Here is a 16,672-nt window from a genome sequence, read left to right as displayed (position 1 = left end):
ATATATATATATATATATATATATATATATATATATATAGATAGATAGATAGATAGATAGATAGATAGATATAGATATATATGTATCTATGTTTGTGTGTTTGTGTCTATGTTTGTGCCCCCACCATCACTTGACAACCAATGCTGGTTTGTTTATGTCACTGTAACTTAGTGGTTCAGTAAAAGAGACTAATAGAATAAGTACTAGGTTTACAAAGCAAAAGTGCTGGGGTTGATTTGATCGACTAAAGTGGTGCTCCAGCATGGCCACAGTCAAATGACTGAAACAAGTAAAAGAATAAAAGACTAAAAGAATATATATACCTTATGTTTTTATTATATCATCATTTAACACCTGTTTTTCATATAAGTGTATATGTGTATACATACACACACACACACACATGTAAATTCATACAAAATTGTGAATGCAGAGATTTGTGCACACACATATGTACACACACACACATACATTCATATTTGATGATGCAAACAGGAAAATAGAACTCAAGACATGAGTATATTTTTATTGACAAAAACATATACAACAACAGATGGATTGTATACACACACACAGAAATACATATAATCTACATAAATGTGTCCAGAGGCACATATGCACACACACAGAGAAACAGATATATATTCGTACAGACATCTGTACAAATTTGCATACACATCATATATTTAGCATACTCAGAGTGTACACATCTATGCAAAAACACACCTACTTGGAAGCAAACAAGCTTACATCACACACTCAGTACCATTCCTACAGAATTCTTCAGTTATCTTAACTATGCCATGTAGTTGTGTAGATAGATTCTCTACAGACTCTCTCTCTCTCTCTCTCTATCTCCCTATATATATATATATATATATATGTATATATATATATATATATATATATATATATATATTCACATCATATCATCTCTGTACATAGTTATCACAAAGACGAAACCACCATCACTACTACCACCACCAAACACACACACGCACACACACGCACACACACAAACACATACACACACAGAGTGTATCAGCAGAATATCTGGATGTATTTCTATCTATGATGTCATGTATGTTTAGCTGGGAAGCAATATAAATCTCATTTATATTGAATTTTTATGGATAATTCCTTTCTATATTTAAATATAGAAATGTAAGCTTTAGACATAAACATTCTATGTTTGCTTTGCGAAATCTTTTTATCATCATCATAATCATCATCACCATCGTCATTATTTATTTATTCATATTTTTATTTATTTATTTATTTATTACATTTCCTTTTAAGTTTTCTCTTCCTTCAGAATTTGTTTATATTCTTTGTGGAGACAATTCCACTTTCCTTTTCTTTTTGTTTTTTTTCTCCCTTATTTTGGTTGAAGGGAAAATGCATTTTTATTGCTTAGAGTTTTCTCTCTTTCTTTCCTTTCTTCTTCTTTCCTACTTTCTTACCAAATCTAACATATACTCAAGTTTCCACTTTGGATTTTTTTTTTTTTACTACTCTTTAAGAATTTCAGAATTCCATATACCATTCAGTTTGGACAAAACCATAATGGCTTAAAGAATAAAAAAAAAACTACAACTAATGCCGACCATATTCTTACAGTCTTGGGCAAGAGTAGTAGTAGTAGTAGTAGTAGTAGTAGTAGCAGCAGTAATGATTTAGTCCCAGATCACCCTTGATCAAGGAAAATTATGATCAAAGCTGTTCCAGGCATGTCCATTTTCCTTCTATCAGACCCAGTGGCAACAATGCTGAAGGATATCTGGTTGCTATTTCTAGCTGGTCAGATGACCAAAGAGAGGTACTTTTGTGCAAAATGGTGATGGTTATTGCTGTTTATTTGTTGCTTGTATATTTTTGGCTCTTTACATTCTGAGTTCAAATCTTGTCAAAATGAAATTCGCCTTTTTTGTCTTACTGGGGTTCATAAAACAAAATAACACTCACATGCTAGTGGAAATTTAATCAGATAAATCCACTCCACAAATTTATGGCATAGTGCAAATGCCCTCATTAATTCAATGGACAAAACGCTTAGCAACATTCTTTCCAGCTCTGCATGTTCTGAGTTCAAATCCTGCTGAAGTTGATTTTTGCCTTTTGTCCTTTTTGGGATTGATAAAATAGGCACAGGAGTGGCTTACCAACCATATGGTACTGGGTTCATTCCCACTGCATGGCACCTTGGGCAAGTGTCTTCTATTATAGCCTCAGGCCAACCAAAGCCTTATGAGTGGATTTGTAAGATGGAAACTGAAAGAAGCCTGTCGTATATATATATGTGTGTGTGTTTGTGTGTCTGGTTTGGCAAAAGGGCCTGATAAAATAAGTACTAGGCTTACAAAGAATAAGTCCTGGGATCGATTTGTTCAACTAAAGGCAGTGCTCAGTCAAATGACTGAAATAAGTAAAAGAATAATTACCAGTTGACTCAACCCCTTCCTCAAAATTTCAGGTCTTGTGTCTATAGTAGAAAGGATTATCATTATTATTATTATTATTTAAGGTGGTGAGATGGCAGAATTGTTAGCACACTGGACAAAATGCTTAGTGGTATTTTTCCCGTCGCATCATTCTGAGTCCAAATTCCGCTGAGGTCAACTTTTCCTTTCATCCTTTCGGGGTCAATAAATTAAGTACCAGTGAAACACTGGGGTTGATGTAATCAACTAGCCCCCTCCCCCAAATTTCAGGCCTTATGCTTATAGTAGAGAAATGATTATTATTATTATCATCATCATCATCAAGATAGTGAGCTGGTAGAATCGTAACCCTGCCAGGCAAAATGCTTTCTTTGAGGCATTTCTTTTGGCTTTACATACTGAATTCATATTCCATCAAGGCTGACTTTGCCTTTCAGTCTCGATAAAATAAATACCACTTGAGCACCAGATTGGTGTAATCAACCTCCTGCTCTACCCAAAACTGTTGGCCTTGTGTAAAAAGTTAGAAAGAGAATTATTATTATCATCATTATTATTACCATTATTATTATTATTGAGTGAGAGAGCAGCACATATCATCAGAGTGACATTGGGGTACAAATGTACGAAGCCCAGTATACTCATCATGACTACCCATCTGATAAGGGTACACCAGGCACATGCATCGCAACTATATATGCACAACATGATGATTTTGTATCAAGATATGACCTTGTAAGTGAGGCCCAGTTAGAATTTTCTTGAAGTCAAGTCAAGTAACCCATCCCACTCAAAAGGTTCTTGGATAAGGGATGTTTGAGGCTGATGAAAGAAACACCCATATTTCCAGAGGTGAATTGTTCAAACCCAAATGAATCCCTCTCAACACACGGCTACAATGCTCCTCCACTACTCCTACCCATCATCAGAGATGCGCATATCATCAACCATAAAGTGAGATGCTCAACTGATTAATGTCAAACAACTGACAAGCAAACCTATAGTATTGAGCAGAAAATTTGTTGCAGCCCATCTTTTACACCAAAACAAAACATACGTATTTAGCACTTCCAGTTAGCTAAGATGAGAAACTATGAGAGCTATTGCCTGCTACTGCATCAGAGCTATTATTATTATTACAAAGGTAGCAAGATGGCAGAATTGTTAGTATGCCAGAGAAAATGCTTAGCAGCATTTCTTCTGCCTTTACATTCTGAGTTCAAATTTTATGGAGGTTAACTTTGCCCTCTATCCTTTTGGGGTCAATGTAATGTGCACCAGCTGAATACTGGAGTCATTGTAATCAACTTACCCTCTCCTCTAAAATTATTGGCCTTGTGCCAAAATTTGAAATCATCACCATCATCATCATCATCATTATTATAAAGACAGCAAGCTGATAGAATTGTTAGCATGCTAGACAAAATACATAGCAATATTTCATTTGTTGCAACATTCTGAGTTCAAACTCGGCCCAGGTCAACTTTGCCTTTCATCCTTTCAGGGTCGATAAAATAGGTGCCAGTTGATTCCTGGGGTCAATGCAATCGACTTACCTCATCCCCAGAAATTAGTGGACTTGTGCCAAAATTTGGAATCATTATTATTGCTCTTATGGTCTCAATTTTTGTCAGCCTCTATGTCTAATATGTCTTTCATGATGAAAACTAATTTCGTCAGTCAGTCACCAAATCAACATTTTTATATATGCAATTTCACAGTGAGAAAAATGTCTTTTACATTACAAAAGGAAAAAAAAAAAAAACATTTTGGATCTTGATTGTACAAATGCGTGAATTGTTGATCAGTAAAGAAGTTTGAATCAGCCAACAAGTCTAAGAACCAGTTCTGGCTTGAATAGAAGATGATGATAATTATTGATTCCTTTCTTAGACACAAGACAATTCTCTGTTAGTGGAGAGAATGAATTGGTTCTATTCAATTATAATTACTTAGGTTACTGGCATAACGAGGACGAACTGTAATAGCATTCTAACTAACCGGGAAACACAGAAACATATAATACTGAGCTAAATAGCATAAATTGTTGTACACCTCTGTAGACGCTACACTGTAGCTTTCTTGACTGCTACTTTGTTACATCAATCCCAGAAGGACAAGAGGTTGACTCTGCCTTTCATCCTCCTGGGGTTGCTAAAATAAAATAACAGTTAAGTACTCTGGTTCATTTGATTGACAAACTGCTTTCCCAAATGTCAGGAATAATTACACTGTGTAACACGATTTTTGTCCTTGGGTAACAACTGTTATTTCCTGTTTGCTTACCCCTAGAATGTATGACAAATGGCTAATACTTCCTTTCAAATTTTGCTTTTGTTACATTTATTCAAACCCCAAATAATCCCTCTCAACACTACTCCTACTCATGATCAGAGATGTACATATTCTCAGCCACTAAGGGACATGCTCAAGTGGTTAAAGTCAAGCAACTGATAAACAAATCTGCAGTATTGAGCAGAATATTTCCTATAACAATATTTCTACTTCAGCAGCTCACTGCTGAATCTGTCTGAAATGTAATGGAAAATAGATCAATTTCCAAACATTGATATCCAGGTCACAAAAGTAAACTTTCAAAGGAATAGAAATAATTCTCTTTGATTTCTGAAACAAATAGGAAATAACACTTTGGCACCCATGCCAACCTCTCCTTCATTGAACACTAAACTCTGCTTGCGAAGACCTGTTGGGGCAAGTGAAATTGGAATCAAAATTGTAATTGAACCATACTCGATGACACCTGCGCCTGTGAAGCACTAACAGCACTGTTTGAGCGTGTTCATTGCCAGAGCAACTGTCTGGCTTCCATGCTAGTGGCCTGTAAATAGCACCATTTGAGCGAAATTGTTACCAGCGTCACCTCCTAGCACTTGTGCTGGTGGCATGTTAGAAAATCATTCGAGCGAGGTCATTGCCAGTGCTGCTGGACTGGCTCCCGTGCAGGTGGAACATAAAAAACACCTTTTTGAGCATGGTCGTTGCCAGTACTGTGTAACTGGCCCTCATGCCAGTGGCACGTAAAAGCACCCACTACACTCTTGAAGTGGTTGGCATTAGGAAGGGCATCCAGCTGTAGAAACTCTGCCAGATTAGATTGGAGCCTGGTGCAGCCTGCTGGCTCGCCAGTCCTCAGTCAAATCGTCCAACCCATGCTAGCATGGAAAGAGACGGAATGTTTGAGACAGAATTCCTCTCAACATATGGCTATAATGCACCCCAGCTACTCCTGCTTGTGATCAGAGATGCACATATTGTCAGCAACTAAGGGACAGGCTCAATTATTATCATTATTATTATTGATACCTTCCAATTCATCAAATGGAAACGAGGTAGGTGATAGTGAAATTTGGAGTAATGGCAGAAATTAGAGATGGAATGTTTGAAACAGAATATCTCACAAAGAAAAAAAGCATATAAACAAAATATTCGATGAAATAAAATAATCAGCTATCTGGGTAACAACAATAACAACATTTTTTTTTTATATAATAACAATTGGTTTTATTCACTAGATTCCTTTACGCTTTAAATTATTTTTTAATTTAGAATTTAGCAAAAATATTTGTTTTGTCTCTAACTATCATTACAAAAATGTTCGAAATTTTGATTTTGATCTTTTTATAATTTTGCTAATTAACTCCATCTAATTAACTCATTCGTTAAATTACAGCTAGGGATAATAAACTGTACAACTTTGATATAAATATTTTGTATTATATTTAGTAATACTAAAGCAATTTGATTTGCAGAAAAGGAGTAGGTATGAACTCCATTTGCCCAACTTGATGTAAACTATGGACACGCAAAAGATGTAGTAGAATCATGAATAGACTAACAGAGAGGGAAGCTTCATATGTGTCAGATGTGCTGGAGCAGTACTTACTACAAAGGTAGTCTGAATGCTAAAGGGCTAAATTTAAAGATGAGGGCTGAAGATAATCCATGAACTTGTCTTTTAATCCATCAGTCTTACAAGAAGAATCTAAAACAATGGAATATAGGGATATACAAGGTTTGAGAATTTTTGAACACCAATAGCCTACAAGGAACCAATCAATGACAAGTAATTTTCGTTATATCATTGACTTTAGCTACAAAACAATTCCCTAGATATCACTGAACTACTGCTGTCAGTTATAAAATATCTTGTAGCATATCCTGCTATAGTCTATTTCATCCTGTTGAATTATACATTCTGTTGAACTCCATTCCATTGAAGTACATACTCAGTGGGTTATCTCATTCAGTTCAATTATTTCATTCTGTTAAACTACTCATTCTGATATACTACGCTTTCTGGAGAACTACATCATTCTGTTGAACTACCTCATTCTGTTTTTACTTTCACTATCTCAGATGACTGTTTAGATCAATCTGAATTATATTGACAGAAGGAAATGAATGAAAATAACCAGGAATTTTCCTGTGATTGATGTTGGATTTAATCCAAAATCATCAATGTTGTTCACACATCATGATATAAGCCGTTTAATCTATAATCTATTTCTGAATAAAGAATCTACTGAATGTCTGGTTTCTATTCTATAAGAGATAAAAAAAAAACAGAAAAAATTACTAAACATTTGGTCTTCCACAGAAATAGTGAAAAGGCAAGTCTGAGATTGAGAATGAATTAATATCTAGCGATAGCATTGAAGATGGTTTAATTGGAAATGGTTTATCAGTAGTTTGGAAGTTTGCATGAAGTGTACTTTACTATACAATAAGAATATTTTTATACAAATTACTATTGGTCATTCATTATCTATACGCATAAATTGAATATATGAATAAGGAAATAATGTTAAAAATACAAAATAATATCCAATAAGATCCAAATCAATAAAGACAGTTGGAGTATTTTATTCTTTTATTCTTTTATTTTTTTTTTATGTTTCAGCCCTTAGGCTGCGGCCATGATGGAGCACCATTTTGACATAATGCCCATGTTCTCTCTTACCTTAACCCTTCATCCTTTTGTACAATGTTCCCCAATCTATTTTCCCCCAAGCTCCACTATAACTTTCCAGAAAAATGTATGCCCCATTGGTGGTTGGGAAAAAAACTTTATTTTAAATATTTTATCACAATGGAATTTTGCTGAGGTCAACCTTGCCTTTCATCCTCGACATCCTATTGGGGTTGATAAAATAAGAACACTGAAGTCGATGTAATCAACTTAACCCCTTCCTGAAATAGCTGCCCTTGTACCAATATTCAAATCAATTTTCTATCAAAATTATTTAATACAAAAGAATCCACCGGCAATTCTTTTATTAAGTGCTGAGTACAAAAAAAAAAAGTATATTATTGACTAAGGAAAGAAAAAAAGGAATCACTTTAATAAGAACCTTGTGACTGACAACTATGGCACCACACTCCACCACAATTTTTCCAGGCTCCATTAGTGGGGCATATGTCACAATGTTGGTAATCACTGCTTTAGTATAAAACCAACACACACCTCCCTCAGGAGTTGTAGTCTTTTAAGCTGCATGGTAACCATGATTGTGCTGGTGTCATGAAAAAGCAGCACATACATTGTAAAGTGGTTGGGATTAGGAAGGACATCCAGGAGTAGAAATCTCACCAAAGCAGACACCGGAACACAGTGTAGCTCATGGACTCACTGGATCCTATCAAAACACCTAAATCTGTGATTCTCAACCGTTTTTTACCTACACTTGCCCAAGGAGTTACGCAATGGGACTGAACACAGAATCATGTGGCTGGGAAGCAAGCTTCTTGTCATACAGCCATACCTAGAGCTGAGAATTGGAAAGAAAATGTTATGAAATTATGGATAAACCTCCAAGAGATACTCAGAAATGTTGATAATAGCTCAAAGAAATAAAATAGCTTATGGAAGCTTTAATGTTTGCATAAATGTAATTCATAATGGGTATATATTTATACCAATAATTGATTACTTAAAGCATATATTTTAAAGAAATTCTCTACCAGAGGAAATCAGTAAGCTTGTAAGCTAGAATATTTAATTGCAAAATATCTTTAGACTCTGTGAGAAGTTGTAAGGGATTCACAAACATTATTCATTAAAGTTGTTTTCAACTTAATCAATCTTAAAATCAAAATGGATAAATTCTATTTTCTATTTTCTAATTTATTTTGCAATTAAATATTCTAGCTTACAAGCTTACTGATTTCCTCTGGTAGAGAATTTCTTTAAAATATATGCTTTAAGTAATCAATTATTGGTATAAATATATACCCATTATGAATTACATTTATGCAAACATTAAAGCTTCCATAAGCTATTTCATTATTATTATTATCATTATTATTATTATTATTATCATTATTCAGTAGTTTTATTTTTATAGCATGCTTTCACTTCACTACCGAGCACAGCTCTGTGTGCCTTGGGTATGTGCTGTGGTTTGCTGTGATGCTCTTTTGGTTACTGTATTGAAAGTTTTTTGCATAGGATGTGTGCAGTGGTCAGTAGTACAATTTTCTGTATGTTATATATACTTGTAAGTCCTGGTGTTTTTGTTATGTATTTGTCTGAATATTTTTTTACCATACCTAATGTGCCTACTATGATAGGAATTGTTTCTGTTTTTAGATTCCACATTCGAGTTACCTCTATTTCCAGGTCTTTGTATTTTGAAAGTTTCTCCATTTCTTTTACGGAAACGTTGTCATCTGCTGGTATTGATACATCAATTAGAAAGCATTTTTTTCTTCATGATCTCTGATTATTATTATTATTATTATTATTATTATTAAGGCGGTGAGCTGGCAGAATCATTAGCATGCCAGGTGAAATGTTTAGCGATATTCCGTTAGTCTTTAGTGTTCTGTGTTCAAATTCCGCCAAGGTTGACTTAGCCATTCATCCTTTTGGGGGTCGATAAATTAAGTACCAGTCAATCACTGGGGTCGATGTCACTGACTTGTCCCCTCCCCCAAAATTTCAGCCCTTGTTCCTATAGTAGAAAGGATTATCATTATTATTATTATATTACTACTGTTATTATTATCTAGATAACAAGCTGGCAGAGTTGTTAGCTCACCAGACAAAATGCTTAGCAGCATTTTATCAGTCTCTATGCTCTGAGTTCAAATTTTGCTTTCATACTTTTAGGGTCGATGAAATAAGTACCAGTTGAGTCTTGGGGGTCGATGTTATACAATATCTTTTACTGGTTTCATTAGACTGCAGCCATACTGAGCCACCTCCTTGAGGAAATTTTAGTCGAGTGAATCAACCCCAATGTTTATTTTCTTTTTAAGTTTGGTACTTATTCTATCAGTACTGGTAAGTTATGGGGGCATAAATAAACCAACACCATTTGTCAAGTGGTGGTGGAGGACACATTGAGACACAAACACATATACACACATATGTATATACAACAAGCTTCTTTTTATGTGCCACCAGCACTGGTGCCAGTTACAGAACACCGACATGAGCCATGACTATGATCTCACTTAGTTTGACAGGTCTTCTCGAGCATAGTATATCACCAAAGGTCTTGGTCACTTGTCACTACCTCCATGAGGCTCAGCATTCAAAGGGTGATTTTTTCATGCCACCAGCACAGGTACCAGTTATGTGACTCTAACATCAGCCATGACTATAATTTCACTTGACTAGATGGTTCTTCTCAAGCACGACACATCATCCAAAATTCAAAGGGTGCTTTTTACTTGCCACCAACACGGGTGCCAGTTATATGACACTGAAACATACCACCAGTTTTACAAAACAGCTACTTACTACTAGCTCATTCAACCAATTGTATAACCTCACTAGTATATCTTGGCATATTATTGGTAAAGCATTCTCAGTTGAGTAAGTAACATCATGTACTTTCTTTGATCAAAAACATTCTACAGCAGACTTATCCTTAAATAACTTCAACTGATTTTAACCAGGAATTGGTAAATCACCTTGGTTTCCTGGATACCTCATTTACAGGAATTATACTAGCAAGTATACATAGAGTATAACCAATAATAACTCTCTTGTACCACTGAAGGTGTATGACTTAGTGGTTAGGATATTCGGCTCACGATTGTAAAGTTGTGAGTTTGAAAACTGGCAACATGTTGTGTCCTTGAGCAAGACACTTTACTTCACATTGCTCCAGTCCACTCAGTTGGCAAAAATGAGTAGTCTTTGTATTTTAAAGGAAGTCAAGTTACCTTTCATACTTTCAAGGTCGATGAAATAAATACCAGTTGAATCCTGGGTCAATGTTATACAATATCTTTTACTGGTTTCAATCATTAAACTACAGTCATACTGGAGCACCACCTTGAGGAATTTTAGTTGAGTGAATCAACCCCAATATTTCTTTTCTTTTTAGGTTTGGTACTTATTCTATCAGTCACTTTTGCTGAACTGGTATGTTCACATTCTGGCACGTTCTGTGTCATGCTGAATTTCCCTGAGAATTATATTAAAGTTATGCATATCTGTAGAGGGCTCAGCCACTTTCACATTAATTTTACAAGCAGGCTGTTCCATTGATCGAATCAACTGAAACCCTTGTCCTCATAATCGACAGAGTGCCAGTTTGTTTAACTGCTGAATAATTGCCCTGCTACAGATAGTTTAATCAACATTGTCACGATTAATGAGGTTAAATGGCAAACAATCCAGTCCTAAGAATTCTTGTCTCAAACAAAACTGTATATATCCAGAAGGATCGCCAGTCCTAGATATCAGCTGGAGGTAAGTCAAAGAACAACTATCACAAGGAATGATAACACTTTATAGATTAATGGTGAGAGCATGAGCTTTGTAAAAACAAGAGATCTCACAGAGTGCAAACCTTTGCCAAGGCAACACCAACATCCTCTCAACGATTAGCCAGGGATGACTTTTAAAATGAGAATATCTGAAATAAACTCAACTGCTCCCACAAACAAGAATACTAAAAATGAACCCAAGCACTCTCAAAAATTAAGTAAAGCAAACAGGAAAAATAATCCAGAATCTTTGTCCGGTACCAGATCAATCGCAAAATCTAATCAGTTCGTGCTAGTCACAAGGCCAAACATTTCTAAAAGTTTCATCCAAATCCATCTAGCAGTTCTTGAGATATCTTGTCCACGGACAAACAAATAAACACGGCTGAAAACAATACCTCTGCCTTCTCTAAAGTAGAGGAAACAAGTTTAACAAGTTGATGTGAAATTAATGAAGATGACAATGATGATGATGATGATGAAGAAACAATATTGGATGTCTGATTTTATAGTGCCAGGTCATCAATTATTCCACTTATTCCACTGGAATAGATATTTTTTACTTGGTATCTACTGCAGTAAAGTTTGTTATAACACAACATCCACATTTGAGTGAGGATAAATATTATCTCTCAATATTAATACTGCCTCTGTTGCTTATATATATATTCTTTAACAAGTTCACTGGCTAATCACAATACCAATACTTGTTTTAGCACCATTATTCAATATATCGCTGGTGGGGAGATGAGTTGCTACTGTCTCTAGCGGTCAAGCATTCATCATTGACAAGACCAAGGAAGGTTGAAATCATGTGATCTGGTGGTCTCAGCGTTGGAGATGGTGGAGATTTATCTCTTCACTGGCGATATAAACAAGAGTGCATTTTGCACAAAAAAACGAACAAAAAAAACACAGTATGAGAGTTTCTCCCATGGTTTATGCTGCAGTATAGCTTGTCCTAACAGAACATCCACATTTAAGTGGGAATAAATATTACTTCTCAATATCAATAATGCCTCTGTCACTAATATATATTTTTTAACAAGCTAACTAGCTAATCATGACACCAACACCTCTCCTGGAATTCAAGAATCCATCATTGACAAGACTATTGAAGGTCAACATCATCTGATCAGTGCTGGAGGTAGCAGGGATTTATCTTTCCACTCGTGATATAAACAAGAGTGCATTTTCCACCAATATGAGAGTTTCTCTCATGGGATTTAGCATAGTATATCCTGTTCTAACAGACATCAACAATTAAGTGAGGGATAAATATTACATTTTACTAAATCCAAATAAGAAAGTTGCTGGGGAGAAGAATTATCTCGCATGATAATATCCCAAAATATAAAGTTATTAAAATCAGTGAAATTACATACTCAGACTTGTCGAACAGATCTGACTGGAAGAAATTCAACTACAACAAAAACAACTAAGAAGTTTTTGAGTTTAGATAGCCCTGAATGTCATGAGCAGAAGTGGAACTATTGACAACTTAGGGTTGTCTCTCTGAGAGATGGAAATTTGTTTTTCACAAAAAAAAAAAAAAAAATTATTCTCTTTCACTCAGCTAAAGGAAAAACACCAAAAATGCTTCTGTCACTGCAAATACACAATTACCTAAACTTACAAACTCCATCATGAAATTTCTGCTAACATAAACCATCACCAGTTTATTCAAGGTCTGTGTTTTACTCATGAGAACAACAATTATCAATTATCATAAATAGTGCTACAACTTGTGCAACCAATAAACCTCATTGGCTACAACATGATAGAACACACACACACACACACACACATACACACAACATTCAATGAAGTGACACTTATATTGTTTATTGTAAACTAACCTTAAAAAGTTCCACGCCTTTTTGCTGGAGTTCTTCAGATGGCAGTGTTGTAAGAGGAGATGTGATTGGTTCTTTTGTATGTAACATCTTCAGGTTCTTCCAATAGATTGAATCTGGAAAAGAAGATTGTTCAGTAATTTTACTTTATAGACACTCTTATCTTTTCTTCTCTCCCTATTTAAGGCTTACATTTTTGTTGCTGCTTTTACCATGTCTCTTATTCAGCTCCTTCTCTATCTTTCTGTGTTTTTGTTTTTTTATATTTCTATTTTTCTCTTCTAATACTGACAAATTGAACAGTTTCCAATTGATAAAAGAATTCAAACCTTGGTTCTATATTTTAGTATGTACACTAGTACACAACCAGATATGGGAGTTCGAATATCTTGGCCCACTGGTTGAAGAGAAGGAAGTGACATCAACAGCAGGGATCAGCTGTCCAATCAGGTCAGTGACTTTGTGTTCGCATCTCTTCAATAGTGTGTCTTGAAGAAGCCCAACATCTCCCTAAGGACCGAGATCTGTCTTTTCTACACACTAGTTCTGCCTGTCTTCCTCGAGTGCTGAGACCTGAACCATCCTCAAACAGGGCCTGAACAAGATTGAGGTGTCTTAAATGCAGTGTCTTTGTCAGATCCTTGATATGTCCCAATGCAACTGATTCTCACGCAACAACATCCAAGAACAATGCCAGCAGCAGCCGACCATTGAAGACCATGTCTGGCAGTGCAGGCTACAATGGTTTGGCCACATCTGTAAGATGAGCACCAAAAGACTACTACACCAACTTTCGTAGCAGCAGCAACCCATGCACTAGAGAATCCAGTGTGGCACACCATAGAAGACATGGGCAAAACAAGGCACTAAAGTCACAGTGCCTCAAGCATGCTAAGGCTAGCACCATTGATCAGAAAATGTGGATCCATGGATCAGAAAATAATATCATTACTAGAGACTGTTATCTATGTGATAACAGCAGTGTATCAGTTGAGTGGACAGCCTCTCTCTCTCTCTCTGATTACCGGCAAGGGATTTTATCACTTTACTACCTGACTATACAGAAGGGTGTACAATTAGATATAGGGCTAAAGCATTAATCATGCAAATGTCTAATTTGTGGAAGTAATTGTTTTCATTCAGATTATAACTGCTTCATTTATATGGCTAATCCTCTTAGGAAAGCTGTAAACATTAACGCATTGATCTCCCAAGTCTTGAAGAAGAGTTTGCGAAAATCATAGACTCAATTCCTTTCCTCCAGACCTAGAAAATCTAAACATGCTTCTAATTTCTCTACCTCTATAAGCCTCAAGTTTTATGTCAGCATAAAAAAAGACATTGATTTCTTCAACAATACACTTCCAAAGTAACTGCTGCACAGATTCTGTACCAATATTTTGTCTCCTAATGCCAGTACTATTACAATAATTCAGCGTTTTTCTAGCTGTAAGTGTGTTGAAATGTATTTGATTCAAAAGATGTCATATGAGAATCCTGTGTGCATAATGGAGAAATTTCCTGGTTAAGTAGGGTTATGTAACATAACTATGATCTAAGTATTGTCATGTTGACAGTCATATGTGATCTTTTACATTCAGACATTTTTTATCCAACGAAAATAACCCTGCTGTTTACACTGAATTACGACCTACCTTAAATAGACACAATCACATGAAGCACATGAAATGCACAAAATTGTTATAAGCATAATAATAATAACATCACAATAGAGAAGAGTTGTTTTGGTAAACTTATACTAACATACTAGTGTCCAGTTGATGTCTGTACAAGAGTGTATGTTTTGTATCTAGCTGATGTGAGTTCTGTATAATAATGTATGTTTTGTGTGTAGCTGATGTAATTTTTATACAAGAGTGTATGCTTTGGTTCTAGCTGATATATCTTGCACAGAGCCTTGTCATTTTGTTTCTGCAAGTTGATATATATGTCTTGTGTAACTTCAATTTGTGGGAAGATTAAGTTGTTGTTGGTGTCTTTTAACCATCAAGTCATCCCTGATCAAGTAAACCAATGGTTAAAGGCATTCCAACAACAGCAACACTACCTTATTTTAAAACATGGCATAACTTAGGCCTACATTTTTTAAAGTATCCTTCATTTCCCAAGACAGTAGGGTGTGGTTTGAGAGAGATTTGGTTACTGTTTCTCACAAGTCCAGCAACATTGTATAGGCTTTCTTATTGTCTGGTGGTGTTATATTTTGATTACACAACCATACAGAGCAGGGATTTAATTTTTTATCTGAAATAATAACTGTGCCACCAACAGTGTTTACGTATTTAAGTGTAGGTCATGTGACTGTTATATACTTTCTATAGTTTTGTTTAGCACAAGTAGAGTGTAATGGGAATAATGTGAAGTTCTGCTGACAAGTGTCACTTAAATTCTTTATGTAGACAGTATATGTGAATTTAGGGTAAAAGAGAATCCCATTACTCTTAGATTTTTGCTCCAATCGTTGTGTTAGTCCCCATTTCTGTGATGCATGACATCTTTACAACATTCAACATTGTCTTAGATGGAGGTTGTTAAAGTTGATTTCTGTACATGGAAATATTTTTTCACAACCATCAGATCACAAAGCACTCCTCATGAACCTGCATTTGTGAGATGGTTGTGATCTGTAAACAGTTTTGAGTAGGAACCAGAAAAAGAAGTATGAACATGCAATGTGAATATGCACACTGAATTTGTAAAATGGAAGAAAAGAATAAAAACACAATATCAAACAAGTTATATGATGGTCTGCATACCACGTCTGACACCACTATCATGCAGCTTTGCTGCAATGTTCTTGTTTTTATTGTAAAGAAGATATGGAGTGCTATCTCCAAAGAAGATCTGAAGCAACTTAACATCATCTGGGAAGATACATGGGAGTATACTCAAAGCTAGGATTATTACTTAACATGCGGGTCAACAGTGTAGGAGGAACTAAGACTAAGATTATGTATCTTCCGTGCTGTAGTCATTTTAGTTTTACCATAAGGTCTCAGATCAGATCAGTACCTTCTCTGAATTGGTTGCACATATAGGTGAAGCAGCTTTTGTTGTTGAAGTATGATTTAATAGAGAAGGGTGGAATAATTATGTAACTATTGAAGATGGTAAGGAAGATGACAGCTTAGAGAGAAAAACCAAGATTTTACTTGGTCTGGTTAGTCTATGTTGTCTTTCTTAAAGAAATATTTAACACAAATCTTTTCTTTTTTTCCTTTTTATGGCTTGATGTTTCTTTCTGTTCATGTCTCAATAACTTTTGTTTACATCAAATAGTTCAAATAAGTCTCCGACAGTTGCAATAGTTCCAGAGACAGTAAGAGTAAAACATTAAGAAATCTATTGTCTAGCTCAAGTAATGCTGTAGAAGCCATACCACATGCTTTTTCACTCTCTTCTGAATTCCAAACTTAAGACAGCAGTTGCCAGTTTTCATCAGTCAATTCTTAGTTCTTCTACTTGGTTTTCTTTTCAATTCCATTAACCTTTAACAACCGTCCATATACTCACAGTTCAAAAGATTCCAGCCACCTATGTCCAACTTTTCTCATAGTTGTTTCAAAGACCCTTGCATACAGAGGTGATATATATATATATATATATATA

At 35.3% G+C, this 16,672-nt stretch overlaps 1 protein-coding gene across 1 annotated transcript in view; it reads right to left on the bottom strand.

Moving 5' to 3' along the window:
* Positions 1–16,672, bottom strand: part of LOC106876747 (uncharacterized protein CG43867) — a 115,098-nt gene that overhangs the window by 80,495 nt on the left and 17,931 nt on the right. The window contains exon 6 of the mRNA XM_014925434.1: positions 13,046–13,158. Coding sequence (XP_014780920.1) covers positions 13,046–13,158 — 113 coding nt within the window. The remainder of the gene's footprint in view (positions 1–13,045; positions 13,159–16,672) is intronic.

The sequence above is a fragment of the Octopus bimaculoides genome, chromosome 6, assembly GCF_001194135.2.
Source record: "Octopus bimaculoides isolate UCB-OBI-ISO-001 chromosome 6, ASM119413v2, whole genome shotgun sequence".
In the NCBI taxonomy this organism is placed as follows: Eukaryota; Metazoa; Mollusca; class Cephalopoda; order Octopoda; family Octopodidae; genus Octopus; species Octopus bimaculoides.
Note: the sequence above shows the minus strand (reverse complement) of the source record. Positions and strands in the feature narration are given on the sequence as shown.